The sequence below is a fragment of the Pelecanus crispus genome, chromosome 7 (genome assembly GCF_030463565.1).
Source record: "Pelecanus crispus isolate bPelCri1 chromosome 7, bPelCri1.pri, whole genome shotgun sequence".
NCBI classification, from domain to species: domain Eukaryota; kingdom Metazoa; phylum Chordata; class Aves; order Pelecaniformes; family Pelecanidae; genus Pelecanus; species Pelecanus crispus.
Window position 1 is genome coordinate 43,298,673 of NC_134649.1, and position 15,763 is coordinate 43,314,435.

Genomic DNA, 15,763 nt, shown 5'->3' on the forward strand with positions numbered 1-15,763 from the left:
CTTGGTTTGGGTTTGTTTTGCTCGCAATGAAGGTTTTTTTGCCCACTGAGTCCTTGAAGTTGGCAGAGACTAGAAAAGACTTTTTTTTTTGAAGAGCCACCAAACTCCGTCAGGCTGCTCCGGTCCCTAAAGCAATGAGCAGTGAGACGCTCACCCTGGGCGAAAAGCAGGGATGTGAGCTTTTCCTTCAGCAGCCTGGGCGCTGCCTTCCCAGAGCCCGACGCGGCAGGACGTACGTGCCCAGCTCCACTCCTGCTTCCGCTGGGAAGTTTTCCATTTAGTCTCAGCAGGTCCGCGGGAACTGGCTCCCATCACACCAGCAACATAGCTCAGCAGGGATGGGCAATTTGGTTTGAAAAGCAAAACAAAATAAATATAACAGGCTCCAACCTGTGTTCTGTTGCCTGAAATAACCCAAAAGGGTTTGCTTTGGAGCCGCATCAGCCAAGCGGACCTTCTGCAGGGGTGCTTAGAGAGGTGATGGAGCAGAGGCAGCTGCCAGTCCTTGCCCAGCACCCTCGGGACATCTCGTGGGGAGAAAATCCTTTCCTTACGCCTGTCAATAGCTTCCTCTGCTGCTGCCTTTACACCCACCAGCCCTTCTCGGGACAAACCTGAACCAGGGGGACACACAGATCCTTTCACCTGCGGCATCACTCCTATCCCGAGAGGTCCAGCCAGAGTGCAGGTGAAGAGCAGAAGGACGCCCCTTGCCCGGGCTGATGTTAATCCAGCCTTGTGCAAAAACACAGTCTCATCCATTGCTGATTCCCTGTGGGATGTGCCCGGCTTCCCGGATGGGAGACCCGAGCCCAGAAAGGATGGGGTCACAGGCTGCCAGCATCTCCTGCCTCTGCGCTCAGCCAGCCGCCGACGGCATTTCCCACCCCGCGAGTGAGTGGCCGGCAGCTGGGCTGGCACAGCCCAGTCGGGATGCTCAATAAGGAAGAATAAAGAAGGAAAGGGGGATTTTCAGATAAATTTGGCTTTTCAGGGAAAAGGCCTGCAGAAGATATTAACTCACTGGGAAACTAAAACTGCTCAGTCTGCACTTTGCTTTTGTACAGAAGGTCACTGTTATCCATGAAAATAAGCCCTCCTTCGTTCAGCTCCAGTTCGGAGCACGCACAAGCCTTTGCAGCTACTGAGCCTTGCAGGGCCCCTGCGGCCAAAGGGCCTGATCCAGACCCCCCAGGCATCGGCGGGCGGCTCCTCACTGACCTTATGGGCTCTGCAACATGAGCTGCATCCAGATAAGGAAAACAGTCTGGGGCAATGACCCAGGACGGATAACATATCCCTTTTAAATCATATGCTATCTTTAACTGTTTTATTATTAAATACTTCAGCTGTACAACACAGCAGCTCCACATCCTGCTATTTCCCCTTGCAACAGATCTGCTCTGCCCATGATTATCCTAACAAGCATCATTAACACACGAGCCACGTGTGGGGCCGGGCTAGGTTTCATCCTCAGTTTCTCCACTTGCCCCTCTTTTCTCTGACTTCTGCTCACATCTGGATGGGAGAAACCCCGGAGGAATATGGAAAACATCAGGCTGAGTTAAAATAAGGCTTCAGACAACATCAGGGGCCCCCATGCCGTGGGGACAGGCTGGCCAGCGTGCTGAAGCCAGGCTGGCTGCGAGTGCTGGGCGCAGTGGCACGCCGGCCGGCCAGGCAAGCCCCGTCCTGCCCCAGCGAGGTCTCCCAGGCACTCGGACGGGCACTGTGCCGCAGGAACCTGGCACAGCAGATATCCGTCTTCCCAGAAAAAGGAAAATGTCCAAACGCCAAGTTTTGCTAACAAAAACTGATATACATTTTTGGAAATTAACAGCTGCTTGGAGCTAAAAGGGGAGGGCAGGGGGGAGAAGATAGAAATTAAAAAAGAAAGAAACCAGGAGAAAGGAAAGAACATAATGTAAAACAAGGGTAGGAAAAAGCCTTTAAAGTGGAGCCAACTTTATTCAAAGGCACTGAGGAAAGTAATTACATTAGTTTACAAATGCCTTTGTGTTCTGCAGTCTTCCTAGGTTTGGGGTGTGTTTCCAGTTTAGCTTTGACAGTTCACAAACCTCCCCATCCCCGCTAAATAAAGGCAGGACTGCAGCTTCTCCTGGAGGTCCCAGGGGTGACCAAAGCCAAAACCCATGCCAGCACTTTTGTGGGCAAAGTCTTGCACCTTCCTCTAGAAGGAAATGTTTGCAAACAACCTGTGTATTTAAGCCATTGATGAAGGATCTCTTTGATCAATGAATTAAAGGAGGCGGAGGGGAAATACCATGTTTCTTACGGCATGAATTGCTGTTGGGAAGCAGCATTCAGTTGTACTTGCCCCTCCTGAAAGCACCCACCAAACCGGGCTGCTTGGGATGAGTGTACCGCTGGGATGGACTACAAAGGAGCACGCGGTGTCCTGGCGCGGCTCAGCTGATGGGTGCCGACTTGCTCAGCCATAACAGCTCCGGCACATCCAGCTGGGCAATCCCGCCTGGCTTTCATGAAACCAAACAAACTGCAAAACCGGCTGCAAGGCTTTTGCAAAGAGCCTTGCGGGGCCAGTACGTGCTGGCCTGTGTAGAGCAGAGTGTCTGAACATGGATGTTCCCAAAAAGGGGACCTCGGTAGGTCAGCCACCGCTCAGGCGCAGCACATCACACGCAGTGGAGTCTGTTCAAAATGCAGGCACGCCGATACTCTCCAAAATCCCCCCGTGCCCAGGAGAGCATCGTTCCACCTGGGACCGTGCCAGGGGTCCCACAGCCCCAGCAGTCCACGCCATGCCACCTGGGGATGTACCAGAGCGGCGTGGGGAGCTGCCTGTGCCATGGTCCGCGGAGCAGTGGCTGCCGGCGCAGCTGTGTGCGGACACTCACTCGTGGCCCTGTCCCCGGGCTCGCTATGTGTGAGCTCCCAGGAGCTTTGGCTGCAGCGGGAGGAAGGCGGCCAGCGGCTCCGACAAGCCTGTGCTGGCCTGGGCAAGCGGGACTGCTCCTGCGGCTCGCCCACTCCTCCCCAGTGCCGGCTTTTAACCGCACGTCAGGCATTAAACGATCTTTTACATCAAGCACTTAAAATCAACAGAGAAACGAATCCGGTTTCTTCAGTATTCCTCTCATTCCTGCTGGCTGCCCTTGGAAAAGTAAAGAGGAAAAAACCCCAAACAAGCCACACGCAAATAACCCTCTCAACGTGTCTGCAAAATGTTGCAAGTGCTCGTACACGTAGGCTCACACACGAGCTCCACAGATGATAGCATGTGTGAAACTGGAAAGCGGGTTCAGTGTGCTTTGGCCCGAGTCTAGCACGTCCTCCTTTTCCATGGCCGTTAGGATACAAAGCTCTTATTTATTCCTTGAAGCAAAACAATCCTTGCAGCAAGGCCAGATGCTCTGAAATGGAGAGGAGAGTGGGAACTGCTGGCCGGGTCTGTCGAGCACGGGGATGCAGCCAGGCACGCACCACGGGAGGGAGCCGGGGTCCCCCCCGAGACCCCGCAGCCCGGGCTGGGAGACAAACGTTATCATCCCCAGATCCATGAACGTGCCTGTGTGCCGGCACGCGGCGGTGGGAGGCGGATGCAATCCCCGGCGCCGGGCGGTCCGGCGCCCCGCAACGCTGGGTTTGCTCTCAGAAACCCGCTCCCGAGTCTCAGGGACAAAGGCAGGGAACAAAGGAAAAATCATTTTCCTAAGCGCTATTTGTTCTGGCACGCTCTGCGGCTCTCTACGCGCCTCTCTCCCACAGCTAACGGCAGCCGAGCCGTTTGAGCGTTGCTGCTCACCAGTTGAGAACGACATCCATTCCTGCCAAGCCTTTGGAGCAGTTCTTGGTCTGTAAGAGATCCCGCGGAAACATTGCTTCCTGCTGGCATCAAAGAGGAACATTTGAATGAAGGCCGTACATCCACAAGTTTTAGACTTGTGAAAGCACATGCCATGATTTTTCTTTTTTAAGCAGAAATTGAATTTGGATTAAAAGGAGCCAGAAACAGTGCTTTCAAAAGCATCTCAGAGTGGTCTTTGTGCTGCGAGGTACTGACCGGCAGAGCCACTCTCGCACCGCTCAGACGCCCCTGGAGCCCCAGCAATTATAATGATGATCTGCTGCATTGATCACAGCTGATAATTCCGCTGGGTCTGCCGCTTAAAATGCTTTTGTATTTATAAGGCACGGGGTAGCATACTATAATAACGCTGCAACAAGGAAAAGCTGTAATTGTACGCTGGAATAAAGCTCCAGGACAAGTTTATATTGTATAGTCTGGGGTTTCTCTGTTTTCTTTTCCACTCCCTGCTCTTCCCCTGCCTTTTAACCTCTGCTGCCCACTGCATGGCTACTTCAAATTTAAGAACCGAGCAAACCCCGTCAGGTGAGTGGTTTTGTTTCTGTGGCCCACCAAAAGCAGCTGATGCCCTCCCTGATAACAGGACTGTTCAAGGATTAAATAATTTTAACAGCTTCCATCAGCTTACAATGATCAGGCAAACACCCCAGGACACAGAAACGGAGCAAAAGCCCAGGCGTATGGTTTTGCCACGTATTTTTTTTTGCGTGCACTCACACCTCCTCTATCCGCTCTGCTCCAGGGCAGAGGGAATAGCTCCAGGACCTCCTAACCCACCCCAGCTTCCCCCAAGTCACACAGCACAGGCATCGCACACGGAAAAAGCATTTCGTGTGGGGGATTGCTGCTCCATCCGGCTGGCAAGCATTTGGCATGGTCCAATGCCTGGAGGCTGGATTTAGACAGCTCCAGCCTTGAAATAAGAGCCGCTAACTGCCAGGCTATTTAGATACTGAAAGAGTTCACTGGGGAGGTGATGGACTTACCGCTACCTCAAAGTGAAATTGGAGAGCTTTTAAAAATGTGCTGAAACGCAGCTTTTGGATAAAATACTACATCGCACACGTGTGCAAGGGGGTAGAGCTAGAGGTGGCTGCAGCTTCTGGCACCGGCGTGCATGAGTTACAGCTCCTCTTCACCCCCCCCTCGGCTCCCCATCTGGCATGCTCTGCTCTCAGGATCTACCAAGGAAAGCAGAGCTCTTCATAGGACTTTTGTCCTACCTAGCCAAAAATTAGCTTATCTGCTCCCCATTACTAGGCAGGCTTGGGACACAGGGCTGCTTTGTTCTGTCTTGTTCCTTCCTTGCCGCATGCAAGATGTCAGTCTCCTGAGGAGTGAAACAGTTTGCTGAACTTACAGGGCTCAAGAAAGGATGAGAATGTAAAATGCACTTGATCGTGACACATAGGCAGAAGGAGGCACATGTTCCCCAGCAACAACTGGCCCAGATAATGTACTTTCTACCACACTGAGGTGGCGAAAGTGGGTATCTTTAGGTAAGGTGTAGATGCACGTTCAGTGGAGGTTCATCTCCGCTCTCCTTTCCTCACTTTGTGACCTGAACAGCAACTGATAAAGCTTGGAGGTTTTATAACTCAAGCCCTTGCTATAGGTCTTGCAAAAGATCCAGAACAGGAATCAACAAATATGTTAGCCCCTGAAAAAATGCCCCATGACAGCTACGAGTTTCAAATCACACTGCAAAGCTCTCGAGGTCCAAGCTCTAACGGCCGCCTTAGAGGAAAATGCTCCCCTGAATCTTCATGGTACTAAGTTTAGCTCAGATGAGATTTTCATAACTTTTTAAGGGACTTGATCAGAGCAACTGTGCTGACAGCAAGAGGGAATTAAGTTCTTAGGGCATACACAAAGGTCTTGAATGTTGGCATGCCGGAGCCATGCAGAAAGCTGCACCGCAGCTGAAGTAGAGCCCAATCTTTTGTTTAATTGGAAGTCTGTGCCCGTAACCAGCTGCTCCTATTATTGAGACACAATAAAGAGAGAAATCCTCAAAAATCCCTTGTATTCAGAAATTCAAGCTGGCATGTTATAACCCCTTTGGATTTCTCCAAACCACAGGCCCAAGGAATTCAAGGCTGCGCACTCACATGTATTTACACATGCCTTGCCTAAAAATGTGAAAAACATATCATAAAAGTACTTATTTTTAAGCATCTGCCCTCAAACTTATGTCAGCGCAAGGAGGATCAGCTGTCGGACTGCCAGCCCCAGCAGACAAACTGGCTCCCGAAATTGCCTTCCCCATCTTCGCAGCCAGGCCTAGTCTGGGGTTTTGCTTTGCTGAGGACACGTTTCTATTGGTGTCTGCCCATTTCAAGGCTTTCACACTTATTTCTTTATCCAACCATTGAATGGCAGGCAGGAAAAAAAAGAGTATTTCTCAAAGCCCACATCCCGAGCTTCTGCCTTGCCTCCCATACAGCCACCTCTCCCATTCCCATCTGCATCCGTATCTTCCAGAGGAGAAGTCCCTCTTCTGCTGTAAGACAACTTCTCATTGAGGTCCAGTCCAAGTGGGATTAGAGCACACAGGAGTCTCTTGGCCATTCTGTGTAGCTGACTGCTATTACAAGAAACCACATTTTCTAATCATGTTGTAATTTATGGAGCTCAGTCTTGGGTTTTTACCCGTCGCTCTCCCTGTTGGCAGGTTGCCGCTGAGCCTTACACCTCTGATGGTTTGAAACCTCTTCCAATTTCCTGCCTGAATGCATTCAGAGCCAGTTTATATCTATGTTCTTGTGCCAAAGCTAGAGCTTGAATAACTGCTCTTCCTCTGTTAATGCATCGGGAGTGATCATAACCCTTCAATTTGCTAGGCTGAACAAACCAAGCTCTTCTAGGCTCCTCAATGAAATAACATTTCCAGTCTCCTTCCAGTTTATACCCCTCTTTCTTGAGCAGAGATGTCATAAATTTTAGCCAGTTTTCCAGATTAATTTTTACCATACCTTATGCAGTGGTATTGTAACATTTTTTATATTTCCATCTTCATCCCTGTGTTATAAACCCATTCAGAAATATATATAGTATTTATGGCTGTTGCATAGTAGTAGACCACTTTGTAGTCCTGAACACTGATGAGCCATAATATAAGGAATTCAGCTCCGCTCTTCAATGCAATGTCTGGATCATTATCTGTAAACACTGGACCAATGCTTTTTTTTTTCTTCACATAGTGGGCATTAAGTAACCAATACGACTTTCACATAGTTGACATGTACCACAGAGCAGCTGAGGCCTGAATTAGTGTCCAGGAATCCAGTGAGATCTTGTAGGTTTGGGTCGATTTCCCTTTAGATTATACTTCACATTTTAAGTTACGGATTGAAGGGATTCTCCAAATTCTGAAATGACCTACGGTAACTGCCGAAAACCGATGTCATGTTTGTTGGCCAACTTCCCCCTCCCCAAATCCTGTAAATTGCTGCGTTGAGTGAGCCGTGAACGCTGTCTCCCAAGAATAACGAGGTAGGAAGGCTGTCGTCCAAGTATAATAAGAAAACTGCATTAGTCTTTCAGGGGACCACTTACCTCCCCAGCTCATACGCTGCGTAGAGATTTTAATAAAGTAGAATATTGCAGAAGAAGTTGTTTCATTTCATCTGTTTCATGTCAAAGAAATACGACAGTGAAACAGCGGAAGGCAAAGAAAAATTCACTGCCTGCAAACCTGTATTTTCAGCCCAGCCTGATGGCAGTGTCCTCAGGCGGAGCTGAGCCCACCAGCTGCTCCACGGCAGACATCAGCCTTCCAGAGGCTCCGCATCACGTACACACACCTGACTCATCGACCAGAAAGCCACATGTCTGTCTGCAGCCTTGCACGGCTCCAGTGAGTTGCTGCAGAGGTACCTCCTACCGCCGCGGGAGGCTAACGGCACCCTCCTGCACCCCAGGGCACCTCCCGGCCCTGCGACACCCCGGGCACGTGGTAAATCCCGGTGAAAGTCAGGGTGCTGCTCTTCAGGGACAACCCCCAGCCCTGCATGGTGGCTCTTTCACAGTCCAGAGGAGTCACACCTTGCTTTTGTCTCCTTAGTGGCTCATCTGATGCGTGAAAGGTCCCAAAAGGGCTGGCGGATGAGCTATGCTGGAAGGATTTCAGTGCCTGTCTTAGGCTCTGCTTACAGCTGCTCTTCATCTCCATGGTGATTAGAGACAGGTCTCAAGTGGCAAATCTGCTAAAAGACCCAGCAACGCAGACAGAGGAGTGTAATTAGAAAGTGGGTGTTCGTATCGAGGAGCACCATGACCTCTGCAAGAAACAGACGCTAGAAGAACCTACAACTGCATTAACCTGGTAATGAATGAGATGTCAGCACCTACTGCTAGAGCTAATGGACTTTTTCTTCTCCTGAGCATCCCAAACTCCCTGACAGCATGCTATTTCTTAAAAAGCACCTGAGGGATCAAAGAAGCATCCAGGTCTTCTGGAATGTGTCATCACCCTGCTGGAAGTGGGTTTCAATTGCTGTCCATGCCATGCCGTACTCATCAGAGACCATGTCTACCTGGTCAGGTGCCACCTGTCACTAAATATCTGTATTTCCACCCAAATCTACAGGGGCATGGGCCAGCTTGGGCTCCAGAAGCCACCGACACGCCTGGACAGAAGGCAGTGCTGAGAGCAGGTGGCACCAGCTTGGGTACGATCCTCCAACGGGACTCCCGAAACCCAACCGGTTCGTGTCCCTGCAGCGTGCAGGACCGGCAGAGCTACTTCAGGGCCATCTGCATCTCTCCATACACCATGTCTTGTACCTCCTGAGAGGCACAAAGGGAGCCTCTGACATAAGGAAGGTGACAGAAAACAAGGCTGCTGCCTGATTTGCATGGTTGGATGGCACCAAATGAAACATGCGGTGCTGCGGAGTTTCAAGCAAGCACCGAGCCAGGCTTGTAAAGACAAGAAGAAGGAAAAAAAAAACCCCAAAACAACTGGATTTTCTCTAATCAGACAGATAATATTTACAGCCTACGGGTGGTGCCAAAATATTTCAGGAAATGCCTAAGCCCGTCTGAATAAAAGCTCAGGAAAATGCAATATTTAAGGACAGCAACGACAACAGTAAGAATGAAAGCTTTCCACCCTCTCCCAGCCTCCTTACACGGTTTAAAATGATTGCCATAGCAATTGTCAAGGCTAAGCTCGTTTTGCAATCTCCTCTGCAAATTAACTTCTGGGCTGAACACATAAAAGATCAGCATAAAAACCAAACAAATCATGTAAACTGCAAGGAGCAGAAATCAATGCGCGCTCCGCACAGACAGCATGCTGAGGTCTAATCCATCCCATTCAATTCCTGTACCGAGAACCCTGAACTTCATTTGAGCAATTCTTTCCAGTAAAGCACGAACATCATGCTTCAATGCAACCCCAAAGACTTTGGCCTGTTTTTTTAGAGTCATCTACCAGCTTTGACTGTCTGCCCTGGACTTATCGCAGAGCAGAGTGGTCCGGCGGGGGCAGAACATGAGCACCAGAGCCCCACCACTTTTTTCCCATGAAACAGTAAGTAGATAGGTCTGTGTCTGTTCCCTTGCATAACCACAACAAACCCCGTCCTGTAAGTATTTTGTTTTCCCCCTCTCAATTACCAATTACATCTACAGGTGCAGAAAACCACAAGTACTGCAAGGATCGCATCTCTATTTTGTTTCATTTGTACATTCAGACCAGACCTGTCTCTGACAGTCTCTATAGTGCCCCCAGAAACAGCTGCATGCAACAAGTGCTCGCACCCCTAGAAGAGAAATCAGGGCAACTATTTCCAAAGAGCAGATTAAAACAATTTATTTCTGGTAACTCGGTGGTGTCATCGTTACCTGCTCGGGCTTCAGGCCGGGGGGGACCCACGCGTACTCTTCCAAGGCACAGCCCGAGTCATCGTCAGAAGTTGAATTCCTCTGGAAGTCAAACATGAGCTTTGTGACGGTCTTCTCCATCTCCAGAGGCATAACCGTTACGATATGCTCTTCCTGGGAGCACTTACAGTGAAGGCAAATCTTCCTGCAAGGTGAGGGGAGAGGAAAAAGAGGAGACGCCTGGTGAGTTGCACTTTAAATAAGCAAGCAAAGCGGTTCCTGCCAGTCGCTGGCCTGCAGATACTAAATTCAACCCTTTTTTATGCTCAGGCGTTTTCTAATGCAGGATTTGTCTCTCTTACAAGGAGGAAATAAAAGTCCATATTGCTGTAACAACACTTGGCAATCAAACTGAGTCAGACTGCCCAATGTTTGGGGATATGTAATTGCTTGTCCCTTTACTGCACCGCAAGGAGTATTTCCAGGGGCCAGCACAGGCAAGGGCCGCACGCCTGCCCGGTGCGGATCGGCATGCCAGCCGGTAATTGCAGAGCAGTTACCGAATTTAGGACAGCTGAGCACTTGGCTAATACGGAAAATGGTGGATTGACTGGGAAGCTGTGAATGACAAGTCCCTTTAGCATGCTGATAGCATAAATTTGCTTATTAAAGTAGCATAAAAATTGATTATAGTCTGAACATATAAAGCTAAATTAAATTAAGGGAGGCTACAAAAACCACAGTCACACTACAACGGCATCTTAACCGCCCGGCTCAACGGCACGTGCCGCAGCTCAGCGGCACACCAGCTCGCACGCTGCCCAAGAGCCGGACGCGACGGGGGAAAAGCCCAAGAACTGAAAGAACAGCCCACAGGTTGCAATTTAACAACCATTCGCTTAATTCACTGCGAATACCACTTCTTAGCGTTTCTTTTAAGGGTCTATTCTTGCAGCTGGTGGTCTGTGGGGATTTTCTTCATAGGCTTGAACCTGAGCATTTATCTGCAGGGCTGCTAGGACATCACACCCCTTCGCCAGGGGTAAGAGTGAAGCACTAACCTGGCTGAAAACATCCTCCAGCCCCATAAAAAGAGGTTAAAGGGAATGCTGATAAATTGGTTTCTATTTCTGAAAATGCAATGGTCTTCCACAACAGGGATCAATGGGATCTCTTTTAAAGTAACCACGCGGGATTCTGAATTAATTTGTGCTAATGAAACGCCACAGGCTTCTGAGGAACGAGATATGGTTCCACTTGTGTAGCAGAAGGGAGACATCTCGGAAATAGTAAGGTACCACACAAAAGGTAAGGGAAAAGTTACCATTGCTATTGCAGGTTTCTCTGCTATAAGGTGAAGCAAAGAAATTCAGAGGGCAGCAACAGTTAAACATCGGGGGCTGTAATTTTCAAACACCTTTCCTTCTTTTTCCCCATTGCATACAAGCCAGCTAAGCATACCAGCGTTCAGATCCAGATTCGAGTCTAAATTTCCACTTGGCCATTACAGCACATAAAATGCACTCTAGCAAAAGTCAAGAGGCTCCGTTAAGTCAAGCCAGGGAGATTTGCCAGATTTTCCCATTTCCTGCCTTTCATCAGATCTAAACCACACAGTGACCCCCATGCACCCCCGGCGCCTGGTTTGCGTCCAGTCGGAGAGTCTCGGCATCGCCTCTGGCTGTTACCTTAAAAAATAATCAAGGCACCATTTCATGTGAATACTTTAATTAATCAGCTACTGTGGAAGGGTGGTCTGCCTCAGCAAAGCTGCTGGTTTCTTCGCTGTTTCCGTCTCATTTCACGATATGATTAGAAGCAGCTCAATATGCAACAAGATGCTAAGAATAATTAATAGCTCCAGAGCCCCGGAATCGGCATTGGAGATAGTTATTCTAACAGAGTTTAGGACTTCTTAGCCAAATTTTAATTTTCAGGATATCAGTCACAAGCTTTGAAGGGAGACAAACCCAACAGTCCACGCTCGGATAGCAGCAACGCCAGGAGCATGAACGCTGTGATGAGGAAAAAGCCAGCCCGCACGTTTCTGCCCTCATCCCCGCTCTAGACACATCCCCTCCAGGACATGGAAGACGGCAGGAGAGCATCAAAGGTCTTGACTTTTAACAAATGAGATAAATCAGGCCATCATGAGGACTTTAAATAACGATGTCGAAGAGTTAATAAGTGAGATGTATGATCAATTAGACCCCACAGGTCACTCCGCGTGACTGCCATCCTCCGGCTCACACCACGTACAGCCAGGAGTGCGAGGATCAGGTCGGGAAGCTGATTTACACCCACCCTCACTCCTGCCCTGTCCCAGGCAAGTGGGCACCACCGGCGGGTGGCTTCTCCTGGTCAGAAAAGCAAAGGATGAAGGGGACACTGTCCACTCATCAGTGATGTCCCCAGGCCAAGACAACGGGCTCTGTAAAAACTTTGCATCATTAAAAACTGAGCATCTCCAGGCATGGGGTTTCTGCCACCTCCCTGGGCAAACTGTACAAACTTCAAGATCTTGCCCCTGAGATACTCCATTCTCTTCCTTTCGCCTCATTAAAAGCAGAAGATTAACAGCTTTAATTACAATTATTTTCTTTACATTAGGATATGTTGTTTCACGGGAACAATACTCAGTGTCCTAGGAGTGTCTTTCCTCTCCTATGATATGGTTTCCATGACTTCTTCGCATAGGTTTCACTTACTCAACTTTTATTTTATCGTCTTCCAGCTCGCTATAATTAAAAATAATTCCCCGTAGTAAAAACTTAATATAAAAATGTACATTTCAAACGTGAGATGAAATTGAAAAAGCAGTATCCCCCCACCACACTCAAAGCAGAGCAGCATGAAGCGAGACAACGCACGTGCCAGCGCTCGGCTGCGTGCACAACGACCGGAGCGACGATGTGCCGGGGGTGCCGACACTACGGCCGAGAGCTGGTGGGTGTTGGAGAGGAGCGGGGCCACAGCCAGCAGCCCACCCGGCTGCTCCTGCCAGCAATTAGTCATTAACGCGGGAAGAGCGGCGGAGCCTGGAGATGCTCAGCGCATCGGCGTGCCGCATACCTTACCATATAAAGGGTGCTGCAGCCCACATGGAGTGGCACGTCCTGCAAAGGGAAACCCATTAGCCTGGCTCTGGCCAGACACAAGCCTCACCTACCCACCACCAAAGCTTCATCAACAACGACTTCTGCTGCCTGTGCAGCCAAGGAGCCCCACACAACTCGAGAAGAGTGCAGGCAGGGTTGTTTTTTTTTTTAAGCAAGAAGAAACTAATGCCAATCACTCTCTGGAAATCCCGTCTTCATTCCTGAGCCTTTCGGTCTTGCTGTCATCCCAGAGAAGGGTCTGCAAGCTCGTCTCAGAGAATTACCTGCCCTGGTGATTAAGAGAGGTCTCCAGCATCGGGGAGGACACAGGGTTGGAGATATTTCGGTGCTGTTGCCAAAAGCTGGGGACATCCTGGAGCGTCACTTGACTCCAGGAGCTGAGGGCTGGCGAGGAGAAACCCAGTGATCTTGTGTTTCCCAGCAAAGCAAGGAGAGCTGACAGCATGACCAGCTTCAGGCACGGAGGGTAAATAAAGGAGCTGTTAAGCAGCTGTAGCTTGTGGACAGGGAGGAAAGAAGAGGGAGCCAGCCAGCAGCCGTGCTGCTGCAGGAGGCATGGGCTGGGGAGCACCCGGCAGGGCTGCTCGGCACGGAGCTGTGCACGGAGCTGCCCTGCAGCAGGGCCAGGATGGCGGGAAGCAAATGGGGAGAAAAAGAACATTTCCTGGTGTCAGATTTAGCTGGAAAGGAGCCTGCCTTGAATTGACTTCACATGGTACGGAGCAGCAACGGCTCGAAAACAGATTGAAAAATTTGTTCTACTCAAGGCCAGCTCTTCACGTGATGAAGTTACAAGATGGATGTATTTTATTTTGCAATGGCTGCTTTTACGTGTGCTCTTGGCATGGCGGCCGGTCCTCTCCTCAGAGGAGGCTCTAACCCCCACCCCCAGTTACATCCCCACCCATCCGCTGGTGCAGGGGGAGGGTGCAAACCGGATCCAGCACCCCACGCCAGCCCTCTTCTTTCTACAGACAAATACAGGCACACAAGGGGAATCTGAAGCAAACAGGGCCCAACACACCAAGCTGAGAACCTGGCTCCCGAGTCCCTCTTCTTTGGGATGCAGAAGCACGCTTCCAGCCCAGGTTCACTTACGTACAGCTCGACGTTATCCTAATGGACCTGTGAGGTCTCTGGGACAGGGCAGCCTCTTGTTGTATGCCACGGCTAGCAAAGCACTGCCTCTGCCGTCGCTGGAGCCTCCCGCAGCCCTTTCATCATAGCAATGGCACCAACAATAAGTTAAACGACGCTGAAAACACTAGCGCTGTGCAAGAGGCTCTGGAGAGAGCCGCGAGCGTGGCCCCAGCTTTCTGAAGAGAGCTGAGGTCTCCCTGCTGTGAAAAACCAGCAACAACTCCAAACTGGGAAAGCGCAAGCAGAGCTAAGAAGCCAGGGAAGAGGGCCCAGGGGCAGCCTGAAGCCAAGGCAAAGCAAACGGTCCTCGCAAACGTCCTTGCAAATGGTCTGTAGCTCCAGCAAAGGAGCGGGCCAAGCCGGCCGCCCCCAGCGAAGAGCCTGTGTGTGTCGGGGTCTGGGCAGTGCAGGCAGGACCGGGGTCCCCTGGGGCTGTCAGGGCAGCCGACCCCTGCCTGCAGGAAAACCATCCTGGCTGCAGGGATCTTCTCTTCCAGCCGTGGTTGCCAGCTCGACTGGGTGGGCACACAGGACCTAACACAGCAAACACCACCAAAGCGAAGCCTGCCAGGGCTGGGCAACATGGCTATTTTAAGAAAGGACGGCGCAAGATCCTGACCCCCTCCTGGCAGCACCAAGAATGAAGGCAGAATTTAAAATCATGGCAGAAATGTTTAAATTCCTCTTGGACAAAGAAGGAACTCGGCAAACAGCCCTTATCACCCCCTGGCGCTGCTTATCTCTGCTTCTCACTTGTTTCTTCTGGGATGGAAATAAATGGGCTGTATCAGGAGCAGCTCCATCTCCAGACAATGTGAGGAGCAGGAATGCCATGGCTGGGCCATGCGATGCCTCTGCTGCGCTCTGTAATAAAGGATTTGCATGCATTTGTGCACACATTAACATACAAGATTGGGAGTCCCTCAAAAAGCAATTGTCTGCTCAGCTCGGATGGGATGTGTAAAAGCAAAGGGGCAATTCCCTTCCCGCTTGGCTTAAGACATAAACAGCAGGCTGATTTTTTTTTTCCAGCATCGTGCCATCATTCTGATTGCAATGAGGCTTTCGGGTCAGTCGTCAGTCAGTGAATCACAAGACTTCTCAGAAACAGGAGAGACCGAGGATTTGGGGCAGCTCATGTGACCCCCGAGCCTCTTAACAAGGGTGTCTTAATATCCCTGCCTGTTATCTCCTCCCCTCATTTGAGAGCTAATGAGGCATCTTCCCATCCTGAGCGAGCTCCAGCTACACGGCCCCATTTCCCCAGACCCCACAGGCAAGGCAAACATTTATCTAAACTGAAAAATTAACATAGTCTTTCACTGCCATAGGGAGAGCCTGGTGGGTCTTCTCCGGTACGGGCACCAGTCTCCCATCTCACAAATGGGGAAGCCGAGGTGTGGAAGCACCCACAGGTAGCACCCAGCTGTGGCTTCCCCATCGACTCCCTGAACATCAGCTTCATCAGAGGAGCCCCAAGCTTTTGTGCTCAAAACAGACAGTTGGAGCTGAAGCTCTGCCTCCACTTCCAACCTCTCTAACATCGTATTTTTAAACAAACGCTCCTAGTAGCCCAGCTGGCTGCTACCCACGGCCCCAGGTCCTACGGACCTCAGCGACAAAGTGGCATCTCTCTGGACAAAACATTTCTGCAACTTCACAGTTCTTCCAGAGTCACTTCAGCTGGGAAAAAACCTATCAGCAGGAATGAATTGCAAAGACCTTGTGCTACCTCGGTTGAAAAGGAAGCTTAGTGAAAGCTTTTATCTGCCAAACTGGGGTGCAGGAGGCTAAAGGAGGTAACTTAGATGTGGGCATTTAC

The 15,763-nt window shown here is 50.2% G+C and overlaps 1 protein-coding gene across 1 annotated transcript in view; it reads right to left on the bottom strand.

Moving 5' to 3' along the window:
- The window catches only part of PRICKLE2 (prickle planar cell polarity protein 2), a 109,133-nt gene that overhangs the window by 21,760 nt on the left and 71,610 nt on the right, over positions 1-15,763 (bottom strand). Inside the window, exon 3 of the mRNA XM_075714364.1 lies at positions 9,704-9,887. Coding sequence (XP_075570479.1) covers positions 9,704-9,887 — 184 coding nt within the window. The remainder of the gene's footprint in view (positions 1-9,703; positions 9,888-15,763) is intronic.